The sequence below is a fragment of the Neophocaena asiaeorientalis genome, unplaced genomic scaffold, assembly GCF_003031525.2.
Source record: "Neophocaena asiaeorientalis asiaeorientalis breed wild unplaced genomic scaffold, Neophocaena_asiaeorientalis_V1.1 scaffold62, whole genome shotgun sequence".
NCBI classification, from domain to species: domain Eukaryota; kingdom Metazoa; phylum Chordata; class Mammalia; order Artiodactyla; family Phocoenidae; genus Neophocaena; species Neophocaena asiaeorientalis.
The window spans coordinates 285,933-301,192 of record NW_020175191.1 but is presented as its reverse complement, the minus strand read 5'-3'; the positions used below and the strand labels follow the sequence as shown (position 1 = coordinate 301,192).

The 15,260-nt window shown below is 40.7% G+C and overlaps 1 protein-coding gene across 1 annotated transcript; it reads right to left on the bottom strand.

Moving 5' to 3' along the window:
- Window positions 1-3,900: 3,900 nt before the first annotated feature.
- Window positions 3,901-14,562, bottom strand: DDX20 (DEAD-box helicase 20). The gene is made up of 12 exons (XM_024764905.1): window positions 14,399-14,562; window positions 13,780-14,128; window positions 12,950-13,044; window positions 11,999-12,167; window positions 11,289-11,403; window positions 11,022-11,164; window positions 10,752-10,890; window positions 10,386-10,444; window positions 9,193-9,275; window positions 8,740-8,845; window positions 8,498-8,599; window positions 3,901-5,641 (listed from the first exon to the last, which is right to left on the bottom strand). Exons 2-12 carry the CDS (start codon window positions 14,078-14,080, stop codon window positions 4,485-4,487), a joined length of 2,469 nt encoding a protein of 822 aa, XP_024620673.1. The 5' UTR covers window positions 14,081-14,128; window positions 14,399-14,562; the 3' UTR covers window positions 3,901-4,484.
- Window positions 14,563-15,260: the final 698 nt, after the last annotated feature.

The window sequence follows — 15,260 nt, the reverse complement described above, 5'->3', positions numbered from 1 at the left end:
GTTTTCCTTAGAGGTCACCCTCCCCCATTAATGTTATCGTGAAAAACATCAAGTGTGTTCTTTTCTATTTTCATATAATAAACGGGCTTTGCTTACCAACATCACAATGGCAAAGAAGAAATACTGTACAAAACTGCAGGAAGATAAACATGTGAAAACTTTCTATGGGGAAAAAAAACTCTTGAGTTTCCTGTCGTCTTCTTTTGAAACTATAGTGCATATGTTAAAATGTATATCATTTACGGTATTGAGTCATGTGCCACTGCTGTACCTGATGTATCCAATCTGGATTAAACAAACTATGTGCCGCAAACCCTAACATGATTACGATTGTTTATTTTAATACCAGTTCTCCTGCTATACATTAGAAAATAGGGTAATTTTGTTTGGGGGGAAGTTTTTTTTTTTTTTAAACATCTTTATTGGAGTATAATTTTTTTACGAGGTGTGTTAGTTTCTGCTGTATAACAAGGTGAATCAGCTATACACATACATATATCCCCATATCTCCTCCCTCTTGCGTCTCCCTCCCACCCTCCATATCGCACCCTTCTAGGTGGTCACAAAGCACCGAGCTGATCTCCCTGTGCTATGCGGCTGCTTCCCACTAGCTATCTATTTTACATTTGGTAGTGTATATCTGTCCATGCCACTCTCTCACTTCGTCCCAGCTTCCCCTTCCTCCTCCCGGTGTCCTCAAGTCCATTCTCTATGTCTGTCTTTATTTCTGCCCTGCCACTAGGTTTATCAGTACCTTTTTTTTTTTTTAAGATTCCATATATTTGAACAGAGAATTTCTTCCTTGCCAGAAGACTCACAGAATCTCAGAAGGGTACTTAAGGTCTAGTCTCATCTTCCCTTCCCCGCCCTCCCTCAATGCAAGCAACTCCTCTGTGACATCTGAGATGGTTCTTGCCTGCTTGTATGCTTTAGTCATGGATGTTCACTAACAGGGAAAGCATTTGGCATTTGCCAACAGCTCTATTTTGAGACACAGCCCTGTATTACTGAAAGAAAATATGCTTTTAATCTGCACTGGTTCTGCTGAGAATACACTGAATATCCACTCTTTCATCTAAACCAACGTCTCAAACTAAAAACTCAAAATTAAATGCTATACAGGGTATAGCAGAAAGCTTGGAATTCAGATGACAGAGGCCCTTAGGTTCTATCACTTACTTATATGGCTTCACATCAGTCTCTTCTCTCTTGGCTTCAGTTTGCTTCCTCCTCTTAAAAATGAGGGGATTGGATTAGATATCCTGAAGATCTGTTCTAACCTTAATAATTCTGGATTAGGTAGTGAGAGCAAAAGGCATTTTCATATTTCACCGTAATGTGGCAAGAACAACGGGGATTCTTTTGATTTCCCCAAAACCAGATCCCAATAAATGAAAACTGAAATAGAAATGGAAGGTTAAGGCCAATCCGTGATGCCAGAAGGCCCTAGAAGTTGGCTGTGAAATTCATTTCAATCACTAATGTTCATATCCTTATCACCCACTAGGTGTCACTACAGATTCACAGCTCAAATAATGTGGAGCAAAGTAACTGGAAACCAGATGTGGTGAGCAATATGTGCTTTTTCATTAAAAAGCACTAAATGTTAACCAGGATATATGTGCTTGTTCACAGCGGCACAAAACAATATTCTGCCAAAATAAGAGAATAACCTTGTCAGAGTTCCAATGTCAGCTATGACTATCAAAAATATAATTTTATCTTTTAAGATTAACATAGCTTTATTTATATTTGGGGGAGAAAAAAAAAACCCTAAAACTTCAAACTACTCCCTTGTCTCATGAGTTGATCTGTAACTACTATAATTTCTGTTCAATTATTTTTAGTATTCAGGGGCTGAAGTTTACCTTTAAACCTTTTCTTTTTTTAAGGTTAGGTTATGTTTAAAAGGTTAGCAATTATTATTACAATACTTAAGCTACTTTAGAAAATATTACTTTTAATTACCCAAAATTACTTGTATCCTCTAAGTCAGAATTATCCAAAGCAACAGGTTTCTCAAACATTTCTCTACATGTTAATACTGCTAGCCTAATTTAAGTTAAAGCCTAACTTGAACAGCTGCAGTTAGTGTATTTAGTATTCTAGAATTCAGACATTAAACCAATTCACACTAGCCCTCATCCAAATTAAGTGAATGTATAAAGGCTCTCTATACTCATAAAAAGATTATTCTTTTCTCTAACTAGAAATTATCTTCTCTTACTAGTCATGTATTAGTTAAATCTTAAAACTAGAAGGGACCCTAAAAATCTAGTCCAACTGCCTCCTTTTATTGATGAGAAAATTGGACCCCGAGTGGTTAAATGACTAGTACAAAGTAAAAAATAGGTAGTAACAGAGTCAACCAAGACAACTGCTCCTTCTACTACACAACATTCTCAAGTGAGTTTGCCTAAAACCTATCTATAGTCCCCAAAAGATTAAGGGGTTATGCACCTAGAATGACAATTCCAAATTAAAATTCCACACACAGTAACATACAAATGCCAGCAGATTCCTTCCACAGCCACAATAACTACATCCCTTATTAGGGAAGGTAACTGCTGAAATTTTCCTAGCAAATGCTTGTGAAAAATGAAACGATTATTTTCATGTTATGTATATGCTTACCTCCAGCTTATTCTTCTATTAAAAAAAAAAAGCGATCACAAGACAATCCTAAAAGAGAATCCAATTAATTTCAAAACGAATGGGTACCCTCATCTCTAATTAAGATGCAGGAGTATCCTGATTAAAATTCCCTAGCAATGAAAAACTCTGAACTTGGCTGTATTGTGGGGGAAAGGGTAGAAAAAAAAAAGAGGAAAGTTCAATTATATAGCAGTGACAAGATCTTATTTAAACATGTAATTAAAGTCTTTTTAATGACATTCTGGACCTAATTATGGATTTGCAGTGTTAATTAATTCACTCTAACTTGGCAATACATGTACAATAATGATACATGTAAATAAAGCATATCATTGCCCAACCCAAATGACAGGAATCTAAGTTAAAACAGTTTAGGGCTGTGTTATGTGAGTGTCAGACAGTAAATGACAATGGCTGTGGATGTTTGCTGACAGCCGTGGGGGAAAGTGTTTATATTGCCTAGACAAGTATGCACACAGGAAAGGAGAGCTTCCCTTCACTTTTAAAAAGTAAATACATATCTCTATTCATACTCGGTTCTCTCACCACAAATCTGTTCACAGAGAAGTTTGGGAACCAATCGTATATTCATAAAAGAACTGCTACAGAGAAGAAATTAAAGAATATGTAACTTCCATTTATCTAAATCATAATTTACAGATACAGCATCTCAGAAAAATGCTAGAAACTTCCCTTAGCCTACCAGCAGAGTACAGCAGTTCTTAACCTGGGTTCCACAGATGGGCTTCAAAGGGTCTATGAACCCTGTGAAATTACATATACTATTCTTGTTTATAGAATGAGAAATTTTCTGGGACAAATCTATAGCTTTCATCAGATTCATAAAAGGATCCAAAAATCAACAAAGATTAAGAGCTGCTCCTTTTCCTGAGAAACAAAAACAAGACAGCCACTACTGATGATCCTTAGCTATTTAATGCACATCAAAAACACAGACAGGACTTGCCCGGTAGCACAGTGGTTGAGAGTCCGCCTGCCGATGCAGGGGACACACGTTCGTACCCCGGTCCAGGAAGACCCCACATACCGCAGAGCAGCTGGGCCCGTGAGCCGTGGCCGCTGAGCCTGTGCGTCCGGAGCCTGTGCTCCACAACTGGAGAGGCCACAACAGTGAGAGGCCCGTGTACCGCAAAAAAAAACAAAACAAAAAAACCCACAGCTTCCACAATTATAAAGACAAAAGATATTCAAAAGATGAACAATAAACATGTCAACACACTTGGCTAAGTTTCTATTTTTACTGGTAATAAATATTTTTACTGGAAGCAAACAGCATCAAATCAAGGACCTTCAGGAAAGTCTGAAGCAATGTTTATTCCTTCCTGCCTAAACCTAAAAGGAGAGGGGGCTTTCTGTTCTACCATGCTACAAATTTCTACAAGAACACACCTCTATGGAAATGTAGCCCAAGACTTTTCGAAAGAACTCCACGGCATAAACTAGCATTATTTTTCAAATCTCAACTGTTTTTATTTCTTTTAAGCAAGCAGTGATATATAAGTCTTTTTAAGTGTTTCTTTTTGGAACAGCTTATAGAAAATGGCACCCTGGGACCTTTAGCTCTATGTCCCCCAAATTTTCTTTCAAGAATCTCATCCAGGAAGTTTCTTTAAAGAAGATAATTCATCTGACCCGAATCAGGTTTAGGTCAAAACAATCTGAAAACTAGATGTGTCCCAGTGGAAAGCCTCAAAACTTCTCCAGTTCCTCAAAAATGCCACTATATGCCACTCTACTACAGGTCAAGGATGGCAATCCAAAGGTATCACTTGTTGATATCCCCAGATGGCGTGACGTACAGCCTATAATCACTGGTTGCCACGCATCATTTCTTGTAGATAAATGGTATTCATGTGATAGGCTGCCATCCAGCTTGGATGCCTCTGAGCGTTCCAATAATACGACTGAGAAGCAGAAGCATAGTATTCCTGCCACGCCTTGTAGTAAGCTCTCCAGTACTCCTCATAGTCCTGATAGGTGTCAGAAAAACTCGGATGTGTTTCCCTATGGCAGTCATACCAACCACCTTCCTGGGGTTCTGTCTGCAATCGATAGGAAGACCGCCTGGGAAGGCTTCTCTGGCTCTGCTTAGCTCTCTGGTTATGGTTAGCTCCCTCTTTATGCCTTGTCTTTATTTTGATTTCAGGTGATTCTTGATACTCTACTAAATGAGGGGTGTCATTTCCATTCAGAGGTTGTTCCAAAGAGATATGGCCACCCACAGGACTAGAATCCAAGTCTTTCAGCTGAGTATCAGAAGAACCTTCCAAGCATGACTTACTTCCTTTGCTCTGGGAAGAACTCCTTGAACTGTAAGAATCACTGTCCCTCTCAGAGTCTCCAGATTGGCTACTACTTGCCAATACCTGCACTCTCTCCTCAGTAATTCTATTTCTCACAAAACCATTTTGAGGATTCACAGTCTGATCCTCAGGACCTGTGTAGTGTCTGATGACTTCCACAGGTTTCTCTAACCCCTCTTTAATATAGTGTTCGTAATCCTCCATCAATTCTGCAAAAGTCAAAGTACATGGCAGATGGGTTTTAAAGGAAGACAGACAAGGAATTTTGGGGAGTGACCCAGAAGCTTCTTTGACTTGGTGCTGACTAGAGTTTTCAACAGACGTCTGAATAGACTTCTTCCTTTGCTCTTCCAATTGTACGGCACAGCCCAGTTCTTTTGGTGACGTGGCTTTTTCTACAATTCCACACTCTGAGTGGCTTTGCACAGGAAGCTCTTGTTTGGTATTGTTTTTTGATTTGACTGACAGCGCAGATACAGAAGTATTTCTAGATGAAGCCATGTGGTTACCATGAACTTTCTGAGTTTGAAAGGTGCTCTCTATTTTTTGAATTTGTTTTAGGGTCTGTGTAGGTATACTTGCTAAGCCATATGTATGCATGGCAGCTTCAACCTCCACATCCCAATCCAAACATTCTTCCATCAGACCAGGAGGAATAGGATCTACATAAAAGGAATTTAAAAAGTATTAAATTCTCGAGCTGTTCTAGACCAGCATTTTCTGAATGGATTAATAAAGCTTCCCACAGTCAAATAAGATTAAGAAACAAAATATACTAACACTATACTAAGAAGCTTAATATATTAGATTTTAAAAGACCTAAGCAAAACTTGCAGTAAAGAAATTTGCCCAAAAATATAAAAGACCCATCCCATACCCCCTCACTCGAAAAGAGCTTATTCTAGGAGTGAGGTATGCCTCTACAGCGATTCTCCCATCCTTCCTCGTCTCCCTCTCCCCAACTCCTCCGCATTATCTCACTACTGATAACAGCAAAACAAGATATTAGAAAATGGATTGTGCTCCCCAAAGCTTACCAACTGGGAAATATTACAACTGCAACCCTGTACCCAAGTAAATCTGCCACCCTATATTCTACCAGGGAGAAATCACTGCCCTCAACGGTGGAGGAAAAAAACCTCCACGGGGAAAAAAGCCAGATGACTGGGAAAAGATCTGTGGTACCAATGGCACTTGTAAGCTTAAAAAAATTTGCTGGCTCTAACTCTATAAATTTCCTATCCCATCCAGGCATGACAACTTGCTTCCACCTGCACTCAGATCTTTCCAAAGTGTGACCAATTTTCATCTTAGGCAGACTAAGTACACAGAGGCCCTACTTTACAAAGACCTCACCTTTCTGTTGCTGCTAGTGGTGTTCCATGTATGTGTACCCACTACTCATTCCCTCAGATCTGGATTCTTCAGCTGGGGCTCTTGATCCTTCACTGAACAGACCCTCTAACTAAACATGGATTCCTACTAAGGTGCCATCCCTTGCTTGCGGAGACCTATCATTCAGGCCAGTTCCCTCCTAATCCTGCTCCAGGCAACTCACCCGAACAGTCTGTTGTCACACAAGTGCCTAGTCCAGTATAGATCTAACACTATAAATATCATTTTCTCATCATTTCGGGGCTCTGTTAACTTTTCATAAAGATCCAAATATGTCACTTTCTGGTAACCAAAGGCAAATCTTATTTTTATCCCTAGATGTTATGATACTGAGTCCTACCACAAGTCCTAACTCTCTTGTACCAATTTTCAATTTACTTTTTCCATTATTTATAACTATAAAGATCACCAATAGACTTATACATAGAGAGAATTAACAAAATATAGTCTTAGAACTGACAAAGAACCTAAAGACCATCTACTCTAAAAACAAATATTTTGTAAATCAGGACATAAGCTTAGAGCAATTTTAAAAATGTGTGAAAATGAGTTATCACAAAGCTAAAACTACTAAAATTCACAGTACTCCCAAACCTGTGTTTCATCTAGCTTTGTAAAAATCACTAAAGGAGTTAAATATAAATGGGTAAAATATTCATTGTTATATTTACTCAATAACTACATAGTCCATCTTCTAGAAGGTCATGTATACACTATATAAGTATACATTTATGTATCTATACAACGTATATATATACACACACTAACATGCATGCATTAACATATACAGTTGACCTTTGAATAACACGGGTTTGAACTGCAGGTATGAACTGCGCAGGTCCACTTATACGCAGATTTTTTCCAATACGTACAATAGTACTACACAATCTGCTGTTGGCTCAATCAGTGGATGTGGAAAGGCAGATATGGAGGGCTGACTATAAGCTATACAGGGATTTATGCTGCATGGAGGCTCAGCGCCTCTAACCACCCCCATTGTTGTTCAAGGGTCAGCTGTATAGCAAATAAACCGTATTTCCACCCAGGAGTTTGGTTTTGTTTTTTAAATAAGTTTGTTTGTTTGTGTATTGATTGATCGATTGACTGACTGCATTGGGCTCTACTGATTGACTGCATTGCTCATGGGCTCTAGAGCGCAGGCTCATTAGTTGTGGTGCATGGGCTTAGTTGCTCTGCAGCACGTGGGATCTTCCCGGACCAGGGATCGAACCCGTGTCCCCTGCACAGGCAGGTGGATTCCTAACCAGTGCGCCACCAGGGAAGCCCCAAGCTGCTTTTTAAAACTGCTATCTTGGAAACAATGCATGTTTGAAACTATTAATGATCTCTTGAAAACTTTTTTAGAAACCCTGAAAAACTGGGTGGGGACTTCCAGGAGGCACAACTACTGAGCCCAGGTGTCACAACTACTGAAGCCTGCGTGCCTAGAGCCCGTGTTCCGTAACAAGAGAAGCCACTGCAATGAGAGGCCTGCGCACCACAATGAAGAGTAGCCCCAGCTCGCCACAACTGGAGAAAGCCCGCACGCAGCAACGAAGACCCAACAAAGACCCAACACAGCCAAAAATAAATAAATTAATTTTAAAAAAAAAGCAGCTTGATAAATGATTCATTAAAATCAAAAGAAAACACTTCAACATTTTCAGAACAGTGTCCAAATTAAAGATACTATTCCTTCTCCATGGTGACAAAGGGGAGTATGGCAAGAATTACCTTCATAGCAACATAAGAGGTAAAATACATCCCTTGATATAAAAGAATAAAATCAAATTGCAGGGCTACAAAGTAAAATATGGAGTTAATGCAGTAGGAAAATATTTTTCATTTTTCATGTGTCATTAGTTAGCTTGCAATCTTCTCCCTGTTACTTATTAGCTGTAAGACCTTAGACAAATATTTAACCTCTCTATGCCTCAATATCCTCATCTACGAAAGGTAGATAATAATAGCACATACCTCACGTAATTGTGGTGTGAATTAAATGAGTTAACATATATACTTAGAACAGTATCCAACACATCATAAGTACTCTATGTTAACTATTATTTTTATTAGGCCTATCATTATTATTTTGAAAGCAAAATGAAACAGACAAAATATACCTGGTAAAGGCTGAAGATTGATCTTACATTTCTGGGCAATTTTCATCATCATATTTTCTTCTTCTCCCCTACAGCAGTAGGTCACTGTCAGTCCCAAAGTACCTAAAGCACAGAAGGAATGTTAAGTAGTAAATCATTTTCACATAAATGACACTTCAAGTCCACCTGTCACATTATAGCTTCCTCCCCTTAAAGAAAGCACGCAAACTTTTTTCTTTCCTTTTTTTTTTTTTTTTTTTTACCAAAACGGCCAGCTCTGCCAATCCGATGCATATATGTCTCCCAATCCAATGGAACATCCAGGTTTACAACCAGATTCACGTTCTCAGCATCAATTCCACGGGAAGTCTTGAAGAAGAGAACAGTTGTTTGTGTGCATTAGCCGTTGCATGGCACACTATATTATTCAGTATAACCAAGAGCCAAATTAAGAATAGGAGGATATTCAAGAGCAAGGAGGATATTTAGGAGCAAAGGAAAAGAAAATTCATTTCTAATGACTAATTTCAACAATAAAGATAAAAATACAGAAGACATTTTTAGGAAGAAATCATATTCCCCAGCACTGGAAAGACAATTATCTTCTGGTATTCTTGTCAGCTACACCCACCTAAAATAATAGATGAAATCTGTACATTTGATAACAGAACATATGTCCAGATTGATTAGTCACCCAAACTGAACAGGAAATTTACCAAATCTGTGGAAACGAGGACTCTGCAATGAAACTGCTTCAGCTTAGCCATAGCATCAAGACGCTGATTCTGGTTCATGTTGCCTAAAAAGACCCAGAAAGAAAGTCATATAAAAACAAGTGAACAGGGCTTCCCTGGTGGCGCAGTGGTTGAGAGTCCGCCTGCCAATGCAGAGGACACGGGTTCGTGCCCTGGTCCGGGAAGATCCGACATGCCGTGGAGCGGCTGGGCCCGTGAGCCACAGCTGCTGAGCCTGCGCGTCCGGAGCCTGTGCTCCGCAACGGGAGAGGCCACAGCAGTGAGAGGCCCACATACCGCAAAAAAACCCAAAACAAGTGAACATACATTTATCAAATCCACAAAAATCAGAAATCATAATTGCCAGTCTTAACGCTTTAACAACCAAAGTTAACTCTGTCCTTACATGCAAATCTAGGTTAAGAACTAACGTCAGAAACAAAAACCTAAAGTCAGAATCTTCTAAAATATGGTTAGGCAATCAACTAGAAATTCAATTTTAAATGGTGACTAGGCTATGCCTGCAGATATAACATTATATCTACAAAGTGCCATATGAGGTTTAACAATTCTTAGGAAAATAATATTGATTTAACCAGCTGTTTACCAATTTGGTGTTGAAGTGTGATCTATCATCCAAATACTGGCCCATCAGAAAACAGTCTCCCCAGTATCTCATAATATACCACGACTAAATGAGCTTATGCTAACAGGTTAAAAACTAAGCTGAGATAGCAATCAAAACTCTAAAAAGGATCTCACTTATCAAAAATTCCTTTAAATCTTTCATTCCTAGGTCAACAGTAATAATTTAGCTTTGTGTCAAAAATGAATCAGTTTTGCCTTCCACAAGACTGTAAAAGTCAATTTAGTTAGCAATTCTTTGCTTTTTTACAATGTTTATCTTAAGATAACAAAGACAGGCTCTATTTTGTAAAGTTATTAAGTCCTTTGTGGATATAACTCCAGTTTTCTAGTTTTTTAGTACATACCATGTTACTTCTTAAAGAGACAAATCCCAGTGAAAAATAAACCTCCAATTCCTTTTACTCTGAAGACTCAGTGTAACCTTACACTCACAAGACAACTCAGGAAGTGGTATCTCTTCCTCCTGACTTTGGAGAAGCTTCAAGTCAGGATACTAAACAAAGATTAAAGTTAACAGATGAACTTACCTGAAATGCACTCTGCAGGAAAGCCTTTAGAAGAAAGGATATCAGCCAAGTGTTGTGCTCTATGAAAAATAACACAGAGGGTTATAATTTTACAAATACTGCCCCACACCTATCCTTTTATTTCACAATTTCCACAGATGAATTTTTTTTTTTTTTTTTTTTTGCGGTACGCGGGCCTCTCCCATTGCGAAGCACAGGCTCCGGACACGCAAGCTCAGCGGCCGTGGCTCACGGGCCTAGCTGCTCCACGGCATGTGGGATCTTCCCGGATCGGGGCACGAACCCGTGTCCCCTGCATCGGCAGGCGGACTCCCAACCACTGCGCCACCAGGGAAGCCCCCCAGATGACTTTTTAAGGTACATTACCTGCTGTGTAAATTAGAAAAGACTAAGGCTTGATTAAATGGAATTTTGCTGAACAATTCTTGTAAATGCTGAGTCTTTTCCTCAAAAATCTTATGGGCCAAAGGGTATGAACTGACAACTTTGTAGTACTGCTTCAAACCTACAAAGAAGAGTCTTCTGTTAAAATGAACATATTTTCTATAGCAAATATGAAAGCAAAAGCCAACTTAGCAAAGGAAAGCTCCAGAATATCACAAACCAACCCACTAAATATCCAATATCTGTACACACCTATGAGACTCGGATCACTGGAATTTAGTCTTACAAAAGTGGGCTCTCTCATGTACTTTGTCAAAGCATTAGCCAAAAATTCAGGGTAAGTAGCTGACACTGCCAACATCTGCTTACTGGCAGGCAAGGAAGAATAAATCCAACTGCAAAATAAAAGAAAAACACACACACCATGGAAACTATTCAGATGATAATCACCACCTAGAAAAGCAAAAGATAGATACTTTGGAGCACCATTTTAATAGTCAAATTAGTTATTTTTCTTACTTTATTTGCTCCTGGAAGCTGCCTTCTTCTAAAAGCTTATCTGCTTCATCAAGAATAAAGAGACGTATACTGCCTGGATTCAAGTAGTCAAGTTCTATCAGTTGTTTAATTCTGCCTAAAGTCCAGAAAAAAAATATTCAAATATTCATATGCACCAAATCCGTGCAAATTTCAGCCAATGTTGTTATTCTACTTACAGGTTGAATTGCTAACTTTCCTGACCCAACCCTCATTATTCTTTACACACTAAACCATAAATTAGAAATCCTGAGTTCTGATCTTCCCTAAATCCATTATTTTTTCCCTCACATTTCATCACCAATACGTATGGAAAATAAACACTTCCTGTCAAAAGACTTGTAAGGCACTGAATGCTAGATTATGATTCTGAGTGACTCATGACCAAAGGACTAATACTGAAGCAAAGAATAATCCAATCCCATGGCTTAGAAGGGCTTTCTGAAATCATCTCATTCCTCTTCTGCTCAGAAGCCTATCCCATACTTGTTCTTAAACATCCTTAGAAACAGAAATTTCATAAATCCTGTTAGTAATCCAGTCATGTGTTTATATGTCACTAATCTAATGCTCTTCATTTTTAATCCTCAAAATAATTACCATAATTATCAAAGATTGCCATATTCTTATTGCCATATAAAAGTGTTCAGTCGCTTAAAAGCCTCAGTTATTAACAAGCATTGATATCTTACCAGGAGAACCAACAGCAATATGACACTTTTTAAGTCTGGTTTTGTCTTGTGATAATGGAGTCCCTCCGATAAACACATGACACTCTAAGCCTTCCATTTTTATTCCAATGGCTGTGATAACAGAATGTATCTGTACAGCAATTTCTCTTGTAGGAGCCAAGATCAAAATCTAAAAACAACATAAAATATACCTTTAACAAGTCGGTACAATAAATACATAAGGCAGGACTCAAAAAGCTTTACAGTGTTTTTTAACCCAGATATGAGTATCTGGGTTAAAAAACACTGTTGAAGAGTCATCATCAGATATACATGACTGAGAACTTGAAATACAGCCTGCTGTAACTACTAAACCACAAAGTAAGACTATGAGGGTCATACCTGATTCATCTTTATATCCCCAATGCCTGGCATACTGTTTAAACATAACATGGGCTCAACAAATCTCTGCTGAAGAAATGATCTCCAAACCCAAATCTCCTGTTAATTTGGGTAAGGCCCTCTTAGACCCTACTCTGAGAGAACCCAGAAGGTGGGAGATCAGTATAACACATTCACTGTAAGAACCACATGCAGTTACCTACAATAGCCAAACACCTCATTACCACTAATCAGGTCAAATGCTAAACCTCACCACAATCTAGTGAGCAAATAAAAGAATAAAGAATCCCTATCTGTATTCTCAAGTAATGACAAAATTGACACACATGGCAGACTTATTTAACACGCAGTAATAACAGAAATCTCTAAACTTCTAACACTAATAGCGTGTATTTGGTCACTAACCACACCAACACCAGTCACCAGCCTAAGTATCTACTTTACTTGTATACTTTTCATATATCTTAACACAATCATTCACTTCTACCTCTGAGGAGCTACTGGTATTTCATCTGACCTGTAGTAAATCCACATAACATACCCTCCTTGGGTCCTCTGAGCTAAACTCACCTGGGTACTTAGGTTTTCAAGAACAAGAGAGTCCAAAGCAATGGTGGAGAATACACAGGTTTTCCCAGTGCCAGACTTAGCTTGAACAATTAAATCTGAGGAGGAAAAAAAAAATTATCATTAGCCAGGACTGACTGAAGAAGCTTAGGTACCAACATGAAATTCCAGAACTAGACAGGCCTCCAGAGATCACATCCTTAACCACCTTCGTTTTTAAGTTAACTCTAAAACAAGCATGTGGCCATATCCAGAAACAGGCCTCCTCCCTGAACCTCCACCGTTTCTCTTCTTTTCTTGGCTTAGAAAGCAGAAATTTATTTTCTCAAAGTTTTGGAGGTCAGAAATATGAAATCAAGGTATCAGCCGGGCCACATTCCCTCCTAAGGCTCTATGGTACAATCCTTCCTGTCTCTTCCAGCTTCTGACGGCTGAGACATTTCTTGGCTTGGAGTTGTGTAATTCCAATCTCTGCCTCCATTTTCACATGGCTTTCTTCTCTGCCTTTCTCCCTGCTCTTATAAGGACTCTTGTCACTGGATTTAGGGCCTACCCTAATCCAGGCTGATCTCATCTGAGATCTTTCCTGCCGTTTATATTCCCAAACGTAGAACCACGTGACAGCGTGGAATGGACCTCAACTATCTCCAAATTCAATACTGCGCCTCCGTTTGACAGAGGAGGAAACTGAGTCTCGCGTGCGTACGGTGTCTTGCCCTGGGCCGAGCCCTGCAAGACGGCCGCTCTGGGCCCTTCCCGGCCCTCGCCACGGGCTTGGCCGCCGCCGCCCCCTCCTGCGGCCCTCGCGACCCCTCCAGGGCCCCAGCCCTCACCAAGTCCGCACCGCCCCAGCGGTATGGCCTTGAGCTGCACGGGCGACGGCCGCTCGAAGCCAACCGCCCGCAGCCCCTCCAGCACCGGCCGCGACAGCAGCAGCGACTCGAAGTCCCCCGGCTCCGCCAGCAGTACGTCCCCGGTGCGGGTCCGCGGACCGTTGATGTCGTGAGCCGTCCGCAGACTCCGCACTGGCCGGAGGGCTGGCTCCGGGGCCGCTAACTGCGCAGCCACGCGCTCCGCCGGCATAGCGCTCTCCACGGTCTTTAAGGCCGCCGATGCTTCAAAAGCCGCCGCCATGCTAGCCGCGCCGCCGGATCTCGCGGTACTTGGGGCGAGGCGTGGAGCCTGAGAACAAGAAGAGGAAAAACTTTATTGGCAGTCTTCCTGCGAAGACACTGACACTCCCGGCCTCGAAGAGGAGGGGTAAGGGACGGAAGTCGGAGGCTTAGAAAGACTCGGAAACAGCTATAACAACAAAAAAACGTGGCCTGAGGAAGGCGGGAAAAGGGAGGGGAGGAAAGCTGAGGCTACCGGTGTGTCGCCGCCTGCGGCCTACAGAGGGCGCCGCGCGCTCACGGTGGGAGCACTGCCCCGCCCTGCGCCCGCGTTGCTGACCTCACAATGCTGCCTTTGTGAAGAGCCCAGTGCGTCACGCTCCCAGCCTCCGGACTTCGGCTCGGCGGTCAACTCCTCCGGCTCCCCACCGTGTCCCGCCCCAACTCGCTGCCTCCTCCTGTGCTCGCAGAGAGCGCCCGAAGTACAGCGAGATTTGGGATTGACCACGTTGCCAGGTATATATCTGTGTGCTTTCATCTCTGCGTTCCCAGCGCCTAGCACAGTACCTGGCACACGCTGAGCTCTGATAAAAGCAAATCGAATTGGAACCAGCAACTGAACTGACAACTCCCACATTAGTATCTACACCTCCGACCTTCCTCTGAACTCCAGACTTGTACATCCATCTCCCTTCTCAACACCTCCACTTTATATCTAATAGCTCAAATTTAACATTTTCTATGTGTTGCTCCTATCCCTCCCCACCACCATCTCATGGATGACAGCAGTCTTTACCACTTTATTTTAGGTCTCTGCTCAAATACCACCTTTTCAAAGAGGACTTTCCTGAACACTCTGAGATAGCTCCCCCATCCTGGCAGCTCCCCAGCCTTTCCCATCACTCTCTATTCCCTTGTTCTGCTTTATTTTTCTGCTTATCACTAGATGAAATCATACGTTTATTGTCTGTCTCCCCCACTCTATGAGGACAGGGACCTATTCTCTTTTGTTCTCTGCAGTATGCCTAATCGGAAAAAACAATCTGACACAGAGTAAGTGCTCAATATTTATTGAATAAATGAGCTCCTATAACAAAGTCTGAGTCATAACTCCAAATTAAGTATTTTTGGAACCTAATATTCACAATTACAAATCTAAAGATTATATCATAATTCTGGTCATTATCTCTCACCAGCCTCAC